The sequence below is a fragment of the Epargyreus clarus genome, unplaced genomic scaffold (assembly GCF_041222505.1).
Source record: "Epargyreus clarus isolate Ecla_fem2 unplaced genomic scaffold, WU_Ecla_fem_2.2 ptg000014l, whole genome shotgun sequence".
Lineage (NCBI taxonomy): Eukaryota > Metazoa > Arthropoda > Insecta > Lepidoptera > Hesperiidae > Epargyreus > Epargyreus clarus.
Genome location: NW_027332222.1, coordinates 2,436,172 through 2,454,002, shown reverse-complemented (window position 1 = coordinate 2,454,002; position 17,831 = coordinate 2,436,172). Strand labels below are relative to the sequence as shown.

General features: G+C 43.4%; 1 protein-coding gene across 1 annotated transcript; it reads left to right on the top strand.

The window, feature by feature from the left end:
* Nucleotides 1–593: 593 nt before the first annotated feature.
* On the top strand, nucleotides 594–17,662 carry mus101 (mutagen-sensitive 101). Its single transcript, XM_073079444.1, has 25 exons — nucleotides 594–831; nucleotides 1,209–1,360; nucleotides 2,037–2,169; nucleotides 2,580–2,687; nucleotides 2,906–3,043; nucleotides 3,287–3,408; nucleotides 3,766–3,941; nucleotides 4,155–4,375; nucleotides 4,719–4,946; nucleotides 5,538–5,724; nucleotides 5,971–6,111; nucleotides 6,496–6,680; nucleotides 8,100–8,272; nucleotides 8,677–8,876; nucleotides 9,262–9,474; nucleotides 9,779–9,895; nucleotides 10,239–10,385; nucleotides 10,899–11,047; nucleotides 11,531–11,632; nucleotides 11,924–11,974; nucleotides 12,226–12,466; nucleotides 12,838–12,935; nucleotides 13,393–13,593; nucleotides 13,955–14,172; nucleotides 15,797–17,662. The coding sequence occupies exons 1-25, from the start codon at nucleotides 742–744 to the stop codon at nucleotides 15,990–15,992; spliced, it is 3,987 nt and encodes a 1,328-aa protein (XP_072935545.1). The 5' UTR covers nucleotides 594–741; the 3' UTR covers nucleotides 15,993–17,662.
* The last annotated feature ends 169 nt before the right edge of the window (nucleotides 17,663–17,831 follow it).

Below are 17,831 nucleotides of genomic sequence, written 5' to 3'. Positions count from 1 at the left end.
TATAAATGACCCGAGTCGATTCCGTGGTTTCCGAGTAACCTGAGTTTAATTGTTTTTTTGCAAAGAGTATAGTAACCTATATTGGTTTATTGCAAGTATCGTAATCAAGATCGATCGATTTATGAAAGATTCTGAATTAATTCTGAAAAGCTCTATATTGAATTTTGGTAAATATTATTTTGTTGTACTCTTCGATCACTAATAGGTCACTAATTGGAGTTCCTATTAGTGATCGAAGGTTTTACTCTGAGTTAAGTGTATTTTACCATTCCTTTTTTTTAAGGGAGAAAATAGATCCTACATTTTTTAAAATAAGTTTTATATATTTGCATTCTGAATGCATAGATATGTCTGAAAGAGTATGATAAGTAAAGAAACCAGTGCAAGTTAGAACTACAAATATTTTTTAAACACAATAATGTTCTTATTAGTGATCGAAGACAATAATATAATAAAATAGTATACAGTAGTGACATCTATATAGTTTTCCATTTGTAACAATAATAAAATAAAAGAAATAAATAGATAATAATATTATTTAATACGTTGGTTGATTATAAAAAAAAATTGACAGCAACGACTGACAACTCAAAATTTGAATTCTATGACACTGACAGTTGTAAACAAACCGCGCGGGCGCGTTTTGATTGCGTTTCATTTAATAAGTTTTATAATCTTAAAAATGCTTAGGTTTCTCTAATTATTTATAGTTAGGCGAATTTTTAAAGTAGTTTTAAAAATATGACTGAAGATATAAACGTTACTTTTATTATACCTAAGGAGTATCGCTCTGAAAATGAGTGTTCTGAAGACATGAAACTTGCATACACGGTATGTATGACTTATTTTGATAGCATGAATTATTATTATCACGATCACTAACTTTTAGATCCTACTTTAAGAGGGCTGTATAACTTGAACCTCAATAGGGAGGCAATATTGATTCTCGCATGAATTGTACGATGTTCTTAAATAAAAAACGAGAAGTTGAAAAGTAGGGGTGATTCTAATATAAGCGGCCTTTTTTGTTTTGCTCTAACATAAAAACGGTATTACAAGAGCGTAAACAGTGAAAAGTATCAGTCAGATAAGAGTTGACTATAAATAATCTGCCATAAACAGAGACAATAACAACAAAGGAGAGGAATACAGGCTTAAATGTGTGACAAATACTGTAAATTATATATTACTACTTGTTGTACTTCCAGACATGTGAACAGCACTGTGGAGGAGGCCTTAATGCCCGATGGGTGCATGAGACCAAATGGAAAAAGTTTGACGGCCTCACAAAGAAGGATGTGTTTGTACTGTCTCAGTTTGAGGGAGAGCTTTTTGAGAGATTGAAGACTACTAAATGTTTGTAAGTAGTAAATTGCATTCTTATAAGATTTAAGCATGTCATAGATGATACTCCTAAGGGCTAAGATTTTTTTAATAATTTAAGAGTAGCAGATGAGCATGCAGTCTTATCTCTTGGTAAGCGGCTACTGCTGCCTATGGACATCCGTAATCAACTCCAGATAGGATTAGGATTCCTGCCTGAGGGGTACCCCTACCCCTGAGGACTAAGCTGGAATGCCTTGGGAAAGTATGTCTCCTTCAAACCAAAAAGCAGCAGTGTTTAACACTGCTGTTATGAGGCAAAATAGATGTTGTGGGCGTGCAGCAGGAGTCAAATCACGAAGGGTTCTACCATCTTCACAAGATAGCTACATTTTTAATTCTTTTGAATGCTTCAACTGTATAATGTTTTCTTCAAAGTATAAAGTATGGCTTATTAATGTGTATTTCAATCACCTTTGCTAAAGATTTATTCCTATCATGCATCGTACATTCATATAAGTTATGTAGAAACTGTTTTCACTATAATAGTGGGATAATGTATTTTCATCACAAAAATCTACAAAACAATGCAACGTATGATATATGATTACTAGTTTGCAAACAATAACAATATATTTAAGTTACTTTAGCCACAGCAGGCACATTAAAAAGGATTGTATTTCTGTTACTAAAGGAACTTTATTCTCATCCAGGTTAGTAGGTCCGAGATGTCTCTCCTGTTGTTTAACTGAAGGTACACCAATACCATCGGGACCTGAGCCTGTGTATACTATAGCCATGAGAGGGCTTGTGGTCACCGCTAGTGGACTTTCTAAGCAACAGAAGGTAATTGTTTTGGAATCATTTTTGTAAATAATTTTATATAAAAAATTCTAACAATTGATTTTCTACTATTGAACTTGTTACATTTTCTAGGAATTTAATATGAGACACATCATTGTTTCTTAGAATAAAATGTGTTGTTTTTTTTTTGTTTTCATACTTAGCAATTAATTATGAATCACAGTATAACATTTAAGTAATGTTACCATTAAGTTCTTGCATATGAGGCATTCTAATATGAACCCCACTGAAAAATCTTAAGTTTCCCATTGTATTAGAATTATAACATATACATCCAATAATTGGAATGTAATACAAGATACACTTAAATATTTAGACACAAATAAAGACAGCAAACAATATCATTAACCTTTATGACTAACACAATAAAATAGAAAATCCTCTTATTTCAGGATAACATAAAAAAGAAAGTGCAATGGATGGGTGGTCTCTACAACACAGTTCTGAGTGAAGACACAACACATCTCGTCTCTGATACAGTGTTATCTGATAAATACATTGTAAGTGATCTTAATGTTTAGTATTGGATAGTTATAATGTTGACTAAAACAGATTTGATGCAAATCAGCATGGAGTATATTTCACCTTATTAAAGGTTAAAAATAGGGGCCGGACAAGTAGACAGTAGATTACTTATTCTTTTACAATAATGATTTATCAATCCTTGTATAATAATTTGTTTAAGAGTGACCAATTATATTATCTGCTATAATTTCAGAAATCCGTTGAAACAAACATACCAGTGATGGCAGAGAGCTGGGTTGAGGCGGTGTGGGAGGCCTCCCTGCAACTTAATATTAGTGCTGCATCTTCAGACTTTGATGCTCATAAACTACCACCATTTGCTAACTTACAGGTAAGTCGATTAGAATTTTTTGGACAGTTTATTAAGTATGCAAGATAGATCTCTATGCAAGGTAATGTGTTTTCCTATAATTTTTCTTGTCTAAATATATTGAAATTGGATCACACTTTAGTTTCTTTAATAATAACCTTTTGACATTGAAGCTATAAGCGTTAAAAAGCATAGACATATCATTATTTTGTTTCTGTAGCAATAAACTAACTGTGTTCTGGGAAATCCCGTGTTTTCTTACAGATAACAACCTCAGGGCTAACAAGGCGTGAAAAACAGAATATAATGAAGTTAGTGAACGAAAATGGAGGAGTGTTCTCTGGTGCTTTCCAGAGTGAGACCACTGATATAGTCATCTTGACTAAGTAAGTTAGGACAAAAGTTATTATTATATTTATTATGTTATGGTATTGGCATTTATGTTTTATTTCATTGTTTTATAGTTTTTCATTATAAATAAATCAATTAATTTGTATAGTTTGGGAAGTAAAATGGCTCCATTAATGTAAGGTTAAATAACACAATAGTAATTATATAACATAGTAGTGTTCCTAAAACTAAGGGCGTCCTTCATAAGGAGTAAATGAATATGTCATATCTACTGATTGTAGACTGATTTGCATGAAATTTGCATTCCCCCCATTGAGAGGTTAAACTTCCAGCACTAGGCTATTACTGCCTTCAGAAACTAATTTTTATAAGGGTTGTTTATTTTCTAACAGAGAGGGTGTGGGTAGCGAGAAGTATAAGGCAGCAGTGGAATACGGCAAAGCGTGTGTACTGCCCGCTTGGGTGGTACAGTCTGCCGCCCGTGGCTGTGCGTTGCCGCTGGCAGCTTTCCGCGTCGCTGGCGCTTCCACCTCCTCGCCGCTCGCTGAGCACAGACTGCCGGACATGAGTTAGTATTCATCTTGTGTGCTTGGATATCAATGATTGGCCAAGTACAAGTATAGAAAGTTTCATAGTGTCAAGGTATTTATTTTTGGTATTGGTTAAATTTGCTATGACAGACATATTGCTAAATGCCATACGTATGACCAAACCAGTTTAAATGTTTTCTTTTTAATTTTAAATTTCTAAATCATACTGACAGCTTCATAATTACTTCCAGGCTTGAATTTCTCCCGTATAACGAACTTGAAGCCGCCGAGCAACTATGTGGATGAGTCGCGGGCGGTAGACATCTCCACTATGTCCACCAAGATGAAGCTGTCTCAAGAGGCCAAGAGGACCAGCGAGGGCTCGGCTATAGAAAGGGAAGTAGCAACTGAGTTCGAGAAGTTTGACATGAGCCTGTTGAAAAGAGCAGGACCTATTTTTGATGGGTTTTGTGTAAGTAATGTTTCTTTATGTGGTTCATTTATCTTTAAAGTTGAAGCTTTCAGTAGTCTGTACTTTATAAGTGGTCAAGAATCCTATTTTAATGAGTTGAAATATGTTATAAATATAATAAAGCCTCATAGCCGCATCAACACCATTTTATAAAATGTGTTGTTGATATTATTGCAATGGATGAATATTTATCACAAGATCCTCAGTATCATTTGATAATGATGTTATTCTTAAGATTAATGCTCAACACTTAATACTTATGCAATACTTAGACATAAAGACACAAATAAATATAATTACATAAACATAAGTTTTAAAGTTTAAAATGTGTCATATCCAACAGATATGGGTGACGGGCCTAGAGGGCGCAACTCGCGAACGTGCGTCAGCTCTAGTATCACGCGGAGGTGGTATCCGGTACGAAGAGCCGCACGAGCGCGTCACGCACGCGGTGGCTGGTACGCGAACAGCTGCTATGGCCGTGCAACGCGCATTGCCCGCCGTACCCGTACTGTCGCCGCTATGGCTCGTGCGTAGCGCTGCGGCCGGAAGAGCGCTGGATGAAGCTGAGGTACGCATACTGGGTTTATAAGATATCTGCATACACTAGTCTCGAATGTACCAAGAGCCGCACGAGCGCGTCACGCACGCGGTAGCCGGTACGCGAACAGCTGCTGTGACGGTGCAATGCGCGTTGCCCGCTGTACGTACGACGACAGTACGGGTACCGTACTGTCGCCGCTGTGGCTCGTGCGCATTGCCGCGGCTGGACGAGCGCTGGACGAAGCTGAGGTGCTGTGCATACTGTCTATATCATTATACATGTTTTGTAAGTACGAAGAGCCACACGAGCGTGTCATATCGCGATGGCGGGAAATCGCCCGACTGCTATGGCGGTGCAGCGCGTGGAAACTTAGGTTAGAACATGTCTCATAGTATAGTAGTACGGGAATAAGTACCTACATTAGATCTTAGTAAGTAATACGTATGGGGAGTCGCATGAACGCATCATATTGCAATCAATGGACGAAGGACATGTACTAAAAGCGCCCTATCAGTTTAAGTCTAGGTTATGTAGTCAATTTAAGACTTTTAATATTTTTACTAAAGTGTCACCTTCAAGTATCATTTGCCAAGTTCTAATGATATCCTTATATTGCAGTTCCTAATAGAAACCAAGCCATCCACGCCAGCGAAGAGCGCTCGCAAGCAGCGCATCGAACCCGCGTCTCCCATGAGCAAACGCAATCTACAGCTATTGCGACGCGGCCCGCTGGACCTACCGCCACCCACACCCGAAGTGCCCGAACCGCCGGTGCAGGATGAGATAGTTAATCATTACTTGAGTCGTAAGTACATATAAAGTATGTTAATGATCAATCATCAGGCACAGTGATACGGTATCAATTTCATTGTTCAATTTATGTTCTGGTTTTTGTGAATTCGTCTTTGAGAGTCCACGCACCTAAAAATCGAGAATCCTAGTAGATGCTATAATTTGGCGCGATAAAAGATATTATTATTTTAAGGACATTATTTTTGGCTCATTTTTACCTAATCTTTGACTTACTTAAAAATAAATATACTTTTTATAGAAAATATGCCAGAAGCTAATGAGAAAGCACCGGATCCGCAACCAGAACCGGAACCAGAACATCCGGAACAACCGGATCAGCCGGATATGACGGAGGACATTGAAGAGGATCCCACTGAAGAAATTGAGCAGATATTCAGAGGTAACATCTTTGTTGTATATCGTGGGGTGCGCGATTTGGCAGAAATTGCCATGTATCCAAAAGTGGTATCCTGTGTTTGCGCGCGTGCGTGTGCGTATCGACACTCGAGCGGGTGAATGCGCTGTCGCGTGCGCAATTCTTGCCCTTTCTGTCACTTATGAATATTTACAGTAATCTCAATAATTTTGTTTCAACAATACGCTGTTTTTCTTGTTATCATTATTGCAATAAAACTTTGAATATTGGAAGTTGCAGCACATGTACGTTATACGTATTTAGAAAAGCAAGTTAATAAAATTGTAGAACTTGTTTTCTGATTCTGTTCTATGACTTCATTTGCTTGTCATCTATGTATTATTACTATTGAATGGTTGATGACCCCAGGCATGAAGATCGAGGTGGTGGGGTTGGACGAGGAGGCGGTGTGCGAGGTGGGCGCGGAGGTGTCGGCGGCGGGCGGGCGGCTGGCGGGCGCCGGGGCGGGCGCGGCGCACGCGCTCGTGCCGCTCGACTGGGACGCGGCCGAGCTGCTGCGGCGCGGCGTCGAGCCCGTCACCGTGCTCTGGATAGTGAGTGTCGCGCTGTGGGCGGGCGGGGGCGGGGGCGGGGCGGGCGCGGCGCACGCGCTCGTGCCGCTCGACTGGGACGCGGCCGAGCTGCTGCGGCGCGGCGTCGAGCCCGTCACCGTGCTCTGGATAGTGAGTGTCGCGCTGTGGGCGGGCGGGGGCGGGGGCGGGGCGGGCGCGGCGCACGCGCTCGTGCCGCTCGACTGGGACGCGGCCGAGCTGCTGCGGCGCGGCGTCGAGCCCGTCACCGTGCTCTGGATAGTGAGTGTCGCGCTGTGGGCGGGCGGGGGCGGGGGCGGGGCGGGCGCGGCGCACGCGCTCGTGCCGCTCGACTGGGACGCGGCCGAGCTGCTGCGGCGCGGCGTCGAGCCCGTCACCGTGCTCTGGATAGTGAGTGTCGCGCTGTGGGCGGGCGGGGGCGGGGGCGGGGCGGGCGCGGCGCACGCGCTCGTGCCGCTCGACTGGGACGCGGCCGAGCTGCTGCGGCGCGGCGTGGAGCCCGTCACCGTGCTCTGGATAGTGAGTGTCGCGCTGTGGGCGGGCGGGGGCGGGGCTGCGGTCGTGCCGCTCGACTGGGACGCGGCCGAGCTGCTGCGGCGCGGCGTGGAGCCCGTCACCGTGCTCTGGATAGTGAGTGTCGCGCTGTGGGCGGGCGGGGGCGGGGGCGGGGCGGGCGCGGCGCACGCGCTCGTGCCGCTCGACTGGGACGCGGCCGAGCTGCTGCGGCGCGGCGTCGAGCCCGTCACCGTGCTCTGGATAGTGAGTGTCGCGCTGTGGGCGGGCGGGGGCGGGGGCGGGGCGGGCGCGGCGCACGCGCTCGTGCCGCTCGACTGGGACGCGGCCGAGCTGCTGCGGCGCGGCGTCGAGCCCGTCACCGTGCTCTGGATAGTGAGTGTCGCGCTGTGGGCGGGCGGGGGCGGGGGCGGGGCGGGCGCGGCGCACGCGCTCGTGCCGCTCGACTGGGACGCGGCCGAGCTGCTGCGGCGCGGCGTCGAGCCCGTCACCGTGCTCTGGATAGTGAGTGTCGCGCTGTGGGCGGGCGGGGGCGGGGGCGGGGGCGCGGTCGTGCCGCTCGACTGGGACGCGGCCGAGCTGCTGCGGCGCGGCGTCGAGCCCGTCACCGTGCTCTGGATAGTGAGTGTCGCGCTGTGGGCGGGCAGGGGCGGGGCGGGGCGGGCGCTCGTAGCGCGGAGATTGCAGCTGACGACAGTCAGGGACCGTCAGCAATGGTCTGGACTCGACTGGAATAAGAATAGCAACAAAACAAAATCGCTTATTTTAATGTATAGCTAAAATCTACGTTTTTATAATTTTATACTTACCTATGTTATAAAAAATGATCTCTGATGCAAAATGCTGTCTACGGATATTGTAATCACCATCAGAACAGTTATCCAAAGTGAATCTATCTTTATGTTACAGAAAGACTGCCTCTCGCAACAAGAGTTGCTGCCGATACAGTACTACCACCGGCCAGTGAAGCTACCGCAGTGGGAGGGCAATGGCCCTTTACATGGAGTCGTGGCCAGCTTGAGCACGTATAGCGGAGTCGAGAGGGCCTTTCTCGATGAACTCGCGAAACTGCTTGGCGCTACGTAAGTTCATCTATTTAAAAGGAACTAGCTAAAACGATGTTAAAGCTGAAATTATAATAAACAGTACATTAACATTCAAATCTCAGTCCAATTTCTTCAACTCCACAAGATCGTAACTTCAGATTGGTCTATACCAATCTGTGTGGTATTACTAAAATATATGGTAGGTACTATTAGGTAGGTATTACCTCCCATATATTTTGGTGTTACCACGCATATGTATGTTAGTCAATATGAGGTGAACGTTAACATAGTAAAAGTTTATTTATATTATAGCTTTACTTTCTTCTTTAGATACAAAATTATAAACTGTAATAAAATAGACTTATAATGTTGGAGAATTTATTATAACTACATTTGGCAAATAGTTGGGCAAACTTAATTGAAAAAACTCATCCCAACAGCACCCAGCTCCGTTTCTGTCGTCGCAATACAGCGAACGCACTAGCCTCCACACATTTGATCTGTCCGACGGCCACGGGTGATAAGTACTTCGGCGCACTGAAGTGGGGTCTGCCCGCAGTGCGCGCCTCCTGGCTACTGCAGTGTGCTGAGACGGGGACCAGAGTGAGCGAGAGGGAACATCTCGTCGGGGATACCAAGGGTATGTGTTTCCACCAGTACACAGCTCCGCTTCTGTCGGCGCAACACAGGGAACGCGCTCGCCTCGACGCATTTAATCCGCCCCACGGCCACCGACGACAAGTAGGTACTTCGGCGTTGCATCGAGACGGAGACCAGAGTGAGCGAGAGGGAGCATCTCGTCGGGGACACTAACGGTATGGGTTGTGATTTTTTTACGGAGTTTATTTTTTAAGTGACAAACTAAAGGAAAACGGTAATTTTTAAGAAAATACTTTTCTTAAAATTTATTAGACTTTATTAATCAATGCTCATTGGTTTCAATGACATACTCCAAGTTTTCAAGATTCATTCAAGTATACTTTAAGAAACGACTGCTTCTATTTCACATTGTTTATTTTCCCCAGCGCCCCCATCCCCCGAGCAGCCGATCCCTGAACCGGAACCAATCCAAGAGGAGCCCATACAAGCCGACGAACCAGAAATGGCAGTAAACCTAGACGATATCACAAAAGATAAAGACAAGGAGAATGCGATGTTACCGCCGCTCGGCGCTGGTGCTCCGCGCCGGGGCTCCGCGCCTAGTCGGGAACAAACACCTAAAGTTAAAGGGAATAATGGTAAGTAATATCTAATATCTATCCATTAACTAAAAGTCTACTGCACGACATAGTAAGGGGTTTAGGTATCATTTATCACTGTGTTTAGAATTTAGATCATCTAAATGAAATTATTTCGCGGATAAACAGTGCTTTAATAAACGGGATTTTCACAAAAAAAAACGAGGATCAATTTCATATAAATATTTTTATTATCACAAATATATCTGCAGTACGTGTCGAGCCAATTAGTACTAAACATATACATAATTTGATTATCTGCAACATACATACTTATATTACAATACTATTGATCGTATTTCAGACGATGATATGTCGCCGGCGTCTCGATACATAGCGATGGCGCGACAAGGTTTGCTCGGCTGCGACTCCCAGGAGACACCGAAACGCCTTCAGGAGCTGAAGGATGACGCTAAACAAGGTAATATAATTGTATCGGCGAAATTATATAAATTGTGTATTTAAAAAACGATTTATGTTTTATTAGACCTATTTCAAAAGTGTTGTGGTTTAAAGGATGTGGTAAGGTAGACATATTTTTCCGAGGCATACCGGCTTAGTCCTCCGGGATCGCGGCGCATGGCATAGTAATTAATTTGATTTAAGTCGTTAATTAAGTGAAACGTTTCCCATTTCGTGGGTTTAAATGTTTTTAAAGAAAATAATTCTTTATTATGAATATTTTAACTGACTTACTTTTCACAGTTACTTTCGATAAATCATAAGAATACCATAAATGTGTACCTAAACTATTTATTAATTAGCAGATGACCCCGTCCGAACACCACCACTAGACGACGCGCTATCTACGCCGAACCTAGCGGGCCTCAGTCCTACGACGCGGAGACGACTGCAAGCCGTTAGGAGAGGGGAAATGCCCTCGGACCCTATACGCACTCCAACGGATCCATGTAATTAAAATAAATAGGCTGTACTATTATATTATAAGTGATTGACAGTACAATTTTTTAAATTTTGATTTCAGCAAGTATGTTTTGTTTTTGTACAATAAACTCGTGTTTTTATCATACATTTGAGTGAGATATTAAATAATAAATTAATCAAATGTGCGTACGCGCGTACTCGTACGCTTACTTTTAACTCATAATGACGCTAGTACGCAAATCTGTAAAAACTAAAAAGCTCAGCGACAAGAACGCCGCGACAGCCGTACGCGTTCTATGTGACCGCTCACTACCAACTGAGTACAATACAACTCGGCGTTACAGCGCGGCGTCAGCTTTTACTTATATTACTTTAACTCCTAAATGTGTGTAAATTACACGTTCTATGTGGTCTACTCTTACGTCTTGTCGCGTGTAAATTACGCCTTCAGAGTGGCCTAGTGTTAAAAATTTCGTATCTTCTTATTGCCATAATTATCAATGTCATTGTAGTATTAATATTGTATGCCTGTTTCTCAGTCGATTGTTCTCCCGCAACGCCGGACAGCGCGTTCGGTGCGGCGCTGCGGCCGGGCGGGCGGCTGTCGCCGGGCGCGCGCAAGCGGCTGTGGCAGCTGGTGCACCGCCTGCCCGGCAAGCAGGCGCCGCCGCCCAGGGAGAGCCATACCGTGAGTGTCTGTGTCTGTGCCTGTGCTGTCTGTGCTGTCTGTGCTCGGTGCGGCGTCGGACAGCGGCACTCGTCGGTTACTCAAGACAATTGTAGTTAATATATTTTTTTTAGGAGTAGCAGACGAGCATGCAGTCCACCTGATAAGTGGCTACTGCCGCCCGTGTAATCAACCCCAGATAGGATTAGACATTCCTACCTAAGATCGGCCACAGATGCGCCACTACTCCTGAGGACTAAGCTGTAACGCCTCGGAAAGTATGTCTCCCTGAAGGGTGTGGCCCTTCAAACCAAAACACAGCAGCGCTTGACACTACTGTTATAAGGCAGAAATTGGTGTGGCGGCGGTGCCGCTAGAGTCGAACCATAAGGGGTTCTACCACCTTCAATAATGTCTTTTTAATCCTGTTTAATATTTAATAAAACATGTCAATTGTATTTTAAAATTATGAAGTTTCGTTTTAATGCTTTTTTTATTTTCCAGCCATTATCAGAAATTCGCAACCGTTTCCTGGCGCAATTCAATACGGATGCACCTACACCGCCAGCTGAACATCCCGTAGCGCCTCGAAAATTACAATTACAGGTATCAATACATTAACATTCAACATGAGTATAGCTTTGTTACTGATTTACATGTACGGAGGTGGCCCCGTCAATTATATGGCTTGAGATAGATGGTTTTTGGTGTACGCTTCTGTCCATCAGGACACGTAAAACCGTCGTTTTCGATTTTTGTTTTTAACAGCAATCTATAAACAGCCAGCGACTCCATGCATAGCAATAGCAATTTATGTGTTTTGAAATTATATTTTATGCTCACTTGTTCATATGTATGTTTTGTACATGTTACGCACTAATAGTTTTGTTATTGCAGGAACAAATCGAAACACCGCCAGCTAAAAGATCTAAAACATCAGACGAACAGGTGAGTTTACATTTTTATTAAATACAATTTGAATATTGCTTCTTAAATACTCGTAGCAGAGTAGTTAGGTGTGTATCTTAAATCATATATGGTACTAAATAAGAGTTAGTTAGGTATAGTAACTATTTACACTTACAAGATTTGTTGGCCTTCTTTGTGGAGTGTCATTTCAGTTTCTAAATTTAGTGTATTATAATTATGTTATACTCGAGTACATAATCAGATTTCACAACAGTATTAAATTTGAACAGAGCACACCGCGAAGCATAATCACCGCGGACGAGCCGAACACAAGCGTGCGAAGCGTTGCAAGCACCGCGCATGGTAACGCTTCGCATGCGAGCGCTTCGCACGTGAGCGCTTCGCATGCTTCGAACGCTTCGAGCGTACCCGCCGTAGTGGACGCGCAGCTGCAGCGGCTCAGCGCGGTGCTCAGCGGCCGCCTCAGCGCGCAGCGGACGAGGCGCACGAGGGACGCTACGCCGCAACCTGGTTAGTGACAACCCTAAATCTATACTAACTTACTAAGTCAATATTAAACGGTACGTGTAAGATTGTCAGCCAAATCTGACGCGTACCGTTTCTTTTCACGTGTTTTTTTTAATTGAAAAATAGTATTATCAGCGCCATAGGTCCTCGCGGGTGGAACAGTGTTAATCAATTTAAGGTTCTAAATAAATTTACACTACATCCGACGACCCCATTACATAAAGTACTTTGTAAGCGACGGGCAAGTTTAAAGTCAGACGTATTTAAAAAATATTTATGAAACTTTGATAGCGTGATTTAGGTTTCGCCTCGCGTCATCTCTTATGCGGGATGTCGTTACATGACTATAAAAATAGTTGTATTTAATATTTCAGTGCCGGAACCAGAGCCAGTAGCGCCGGAATCTCAACCTAACACGGTGGGCTGGGACGACAACCAAGTGAAGAAATTCATGCTGTCTTCCAATGTTGATGTGAGTAGCCTATATTGCCATATACAACGCATCCATGTACTATGTATTTTATTATGTGCGCAATAAAAAATAATCATCACTTTGGTAAAGATAAAAATACAGATACCTGCACACCACAAAGTTCTTAAAAAAAATTGCCTGTATTGCCATGTACTACGCATCCATGTACTACGTATTTTATTATGTGCGCATTAGAAATTAATCATCACTTTGGTAAAGATAAAAATACAGATAACCTGTACGCCTCACAGTTCTTAAAAAAAAATGACAAATCTACACTGACGGTATTTTACGTGAATATAGGCTCAATTTCTTATGTAAATATTTTACTTATGTAAAAAAGTTAATAAACCAGTTACACCTTATAATGTCACCATCACCCAAAGTTTACTGGAAGATATTATAACTATCATTATATATCATTATCTTAGTTTGTCATCGCGGGTTATTTCTACAGAATCGCGAAGAGATAATCGAGATGATCCGGTACCTGGGCGGCGTGGTGTGCGAGGGCGCGGAGCTGGACGTGGATGCCACCCACTTGCTGTGCTCGGCGCCCGGCCGCAGCGAGAAGATGCTCGGCTCCATCGCGGCCGGCAAGTGGGTGCTGCACCCCGCGTACGTGGCGAGGAGTCGCGCCGTCGGCAGCTTTCTGTCGGTGAGTGTGCAACTCATTAGATGTTCCTATCAAAAATAGTACGCGTGTGTAATGTTTGTGGGTATGGTAGAGCATATGATTCGAGGGTATACGTCGTTGCTGTCATAAGGTGATTGCCAGCTATAAGTCAGTCTGTGTGCGACCGTCGGACCGAGTGGACGTGTATTGCTATCAGTGCTGGTGTCTTCCGTATTCCATCTTTGATAATAAAAGATTCCTATCTCAGGACGACTAGGGCTTAATTGCTGTTATTAGGCAGAAATCAGTGTGGCGGTGAAGCCGCCGGTGTTAAAACGCCAAAGGTTTACTATTTTCACTGTAAGTTAAATTAAATTACCCTGTGTATGTATTATGTTCCCAGGAGGAGGAGTACGAGTGGGGCAACCCTCGCGCGTCATGTCTCCCCCCGTTGGCGGGCGGCGAGCGCGCGCTGGCGGCGGCGGCGCACCGCTGGCGGGCCGCCCGCGCCGCGCGCGCGCCCTTCGCCGGCCTCGCCGCGCTGCTGCACGTGCCCGCCGCGCGCCGCACGCTGCTCGCCAGGCTGCTGCACGCGGGCGGCGGACGTGCGTTGGACGACCAGTGAGTACATTGTAGACTGCTGCATACCTCGTATTGATGACGTCACATTTGTGTACGCGCGCCGCACGCTGCTCGCCAGGCTGCTGCACGCGGGCGGCGGACGTGCGTTGGACGACCAGTGAGTACATTGTAGACTGCTGCATACCTCGTATTGATGACGTCACATTTGTGTACGCGCGCCGCACGCTGCTCGCCAGGCTGCTGCACGCGGGCGGCGGACGTGCGTTGGACGACCAGTGAGTACATTGTAGACTGCTGCATACCTCGTATTGATGACGTCACATTTGTGTACGCGCGCCGCACGCTGCTCGCCAGGCTGCTGCACGCGGGCGGCGGACGTGCGTTGGACGACCAGTGAGTACATTGTAGACTGCTGCATACCTCGTATTGATGACGTCACATTTGTGTACGCGCGCCGCACGTTGCTCGCCAGGCTGCTGCACGCGGGCGGCGGACGAGCGTTGGACGACCAGTGAGTACATTGTAGACTGCTGCATACCTCGTATTGATGACGTCACATTTGTGTACGCGCGCCGCACGCTGCTCGCCAGGCTGCTGCACGCGGGTGGCGGACGGGCGTTGGACGACCAATGAGTAGATTACTGACTGTACTGTGTGATGTTGAGGGTTTGTATATGAAAACAACTTAGATTTAGGCTTCTTATATTAGTTTAAAGCAGTTTACACACTTCAAATGGATACCTCGTGATGTATGTGTACATGTGTGATATGTACGTGTGCGTCCGCCTAACGTGGGCAGGGGCAGGTGTTTGACGACGACTTGATTGCTAAGTACTGACTGTATTAAATACCTCGAAATGACGTTACACCTGTGTGGGCATCTGTTCCAACATGGATGACCAGTGAGTTGATTGTGAACTACTAACGCCCACCACTGTGATATTGACCACGTGCGCACGCCCTTCGCGACGCTACTGCACGTGCCCGCCGCGCACCGCACGTGTTTCGGGTGGTTGCGGACACGCGCTCGACGACCAGTGAATTATTGAACTTGAACTACTGACTGTACTGGATACCTCGTACTAAAGATGTCACACACCCGATGTGTGGGCGCCTGTTCAGAGCGGGCGGGCGATCAATGAGTTGACTGTATTTATGATGTAATACTGTCTGTTCGCTTGCTAAATGCGGGCGACACGCAGGCGCTAGATAAAAGCAGTGATTAGATTGTATTGATGAAGTCAATAGTATGCGCATGGTCATTAATGGCTGCGTACAGACGCGTGATGACCAGTGATGTGCACGTTTGTTTCCCTATTGATAACCATAGATTTGTAAAGATTACTGACTCCTACCAAGAAAATGTAACCAGTTTTGACAATTGAAATTGTCACTGTCATCTAATTTCGTGTTTGAAAAATATAAAAAAAAAAATAGTTTTTAGAGCATTTTTTTACGAATTAAACGATATTTCTCCGCACTTTTGTTCAATGTCGTGTTTTTGCACCACTTAACTGCACATGTCGACATTGTTCCGCATAAATAACACCATGAAAGTCGTTAAATGGCTGACACATAGTCAGCCATTTAATGGCTTTCTTCAATGACAAGGCGGTGAGATATCTACACTTATCTATGTTGATAAAATAATTTTATTTCACAGGCCTCCATACTCAGACGAGCGTGTCACAGTCTGCTTCGCGGACATCAAGCGGTGTCCCTTATCAGACCGGGATGCAGCGTGGTTGGTGTCCCGGCGGGTGCCGATATGTCCTCCCGTGCTACTCAGCTCCTACCTCACGGACGAGACCCCGCCCGACCCCGTACAACACTGCCTGCCCGAGTATAGACCGAAGTAGTACTGACGCTTAGATAGTAGTGGTGTATATAATATCACTAATATTATGTTCGAATCGAATGTGATGCGTTCCAACTTAGTCATCAGTGGTAGTAACGCATCTTTGGATCAACCAGTAGAGTATGCCGAATAAATAAATAAATTCATTCAGTCATTCATTGGCTGGTCTCAGGTAGGAATCTAATGTTATATATCTAGGATTAATTTCAGTTTACCATCAGATGGAATGCATGCTCGTTCGCTACTTCACTATTATTAAAAAAGAATTGTAACAGTACCCTCAATATGAGTTGATCTTCGTAGCAATGACAAATTGTAATTCCTAATCAACCAGAGATACTGTATAAAATCAAATGTGCGATCGAGCGATTAATTCAATAGAACAAATGTTCCGTACAAAACTCATGCTAAGAGTACTGAATTCACGAAACAATGTCTGAATAAAACATACATCGAAAAATTGGGTCCCAACCATTGTTAGGCAACGCGCTATAAATGTTAGACCTATCAAAAAGTATTTTAGAGTGTGTTGTTATAGTAGAGATAAGTTAGATTGTAAACAGCGATCCCGAATAGGACCGCTTGTTCGGCTTTAGATCTGAGTAGTGTCGAGGGAGCTAAGATTATAATACACAGAGCATTATGATTAAATCATTAATTAACTTACTTGAACTAAATAGATAATGGAAAACGAGTTTGCGCTTCAGCTTACGAAAAAAAGTACTAATTAGTAATTATTATAAAAACAAAAACCCAACCGCCTAAAAGTATAGCCTATGTCGCTCTCACAATTTAGGCGAGTCCAACGTCATATCATATGTTAATATCTGTCAAGTTGGACTAGGGCGTACCAAAGAAATAAAGTTCACATGTAGAGGATTGGCTGTAGGGTTTACCAACGAGGTTGTCAACAATACTGTCCACTGTGGTCAACGATAGTTATAGCCAAGGGTAACTACATATTTATCTCATAATAATTATCACACTACACTAGAATACTAAATATCTGTTTTAAAATATGTGTCTGCTTCTACAGTTAGTTAGTGCTATAACGACTGGACCGATTTCTACAGGGTTTTATGTTTGTAGACGACTACGAGGTATATTTTTTATTACAACGAGCTGTGCCTCGCTAACGCCCCTTGTTATCAAATTAATTGTTAGTTGTAAAGTAATAGAGGCCATTAGGTAGTTAATTAAATAATAATTATATATATGTACCCATGTTATTTTTAGTTGTCAAATGTTTGGTCAATGGAATTTGACGAGTTGTTTGTAGATGGTATCTGTGCTTTATGTACCCAAATATTTGTCTTATTATAATCTTATTTCGAAGTCGAACATACATCTATTTCTGCGTTAAAGCACTAGTGTATTGTTGATGTATGATAGTTTAGAAGATGTGTAAAACTGAGATGATGCAATTTATATAACTTCATCTGCACGCCAGGATGCCGTATTTTTTAGGGAGCGGTACATTTATACTGCGCCAATAATTACTTAATATTTGTACTTACATAATATATTGTACGTATTGGTTTACTTGTATAAGATAAAACAAACATTCGTGCCATCCACAACATGTCTTCTTCATCTTCCATATTGATTGATTTGGTTGAATCGACTATTTTCTATAATGACAATAATGTAAATGATTAATAAAAGTTTTTATTACAAAAATATTTGTTTTAATTATCCTACAGCAATATTTAAATATAGCCATAATTTTTGGAACATTGTTTTTAACATTATCTTATTAGTATTGCTAGATATTTAGATATTTAGTACATATTATAAATATTTTATTTAATCAATTTTGGAATATATTCATTGTCTTAGC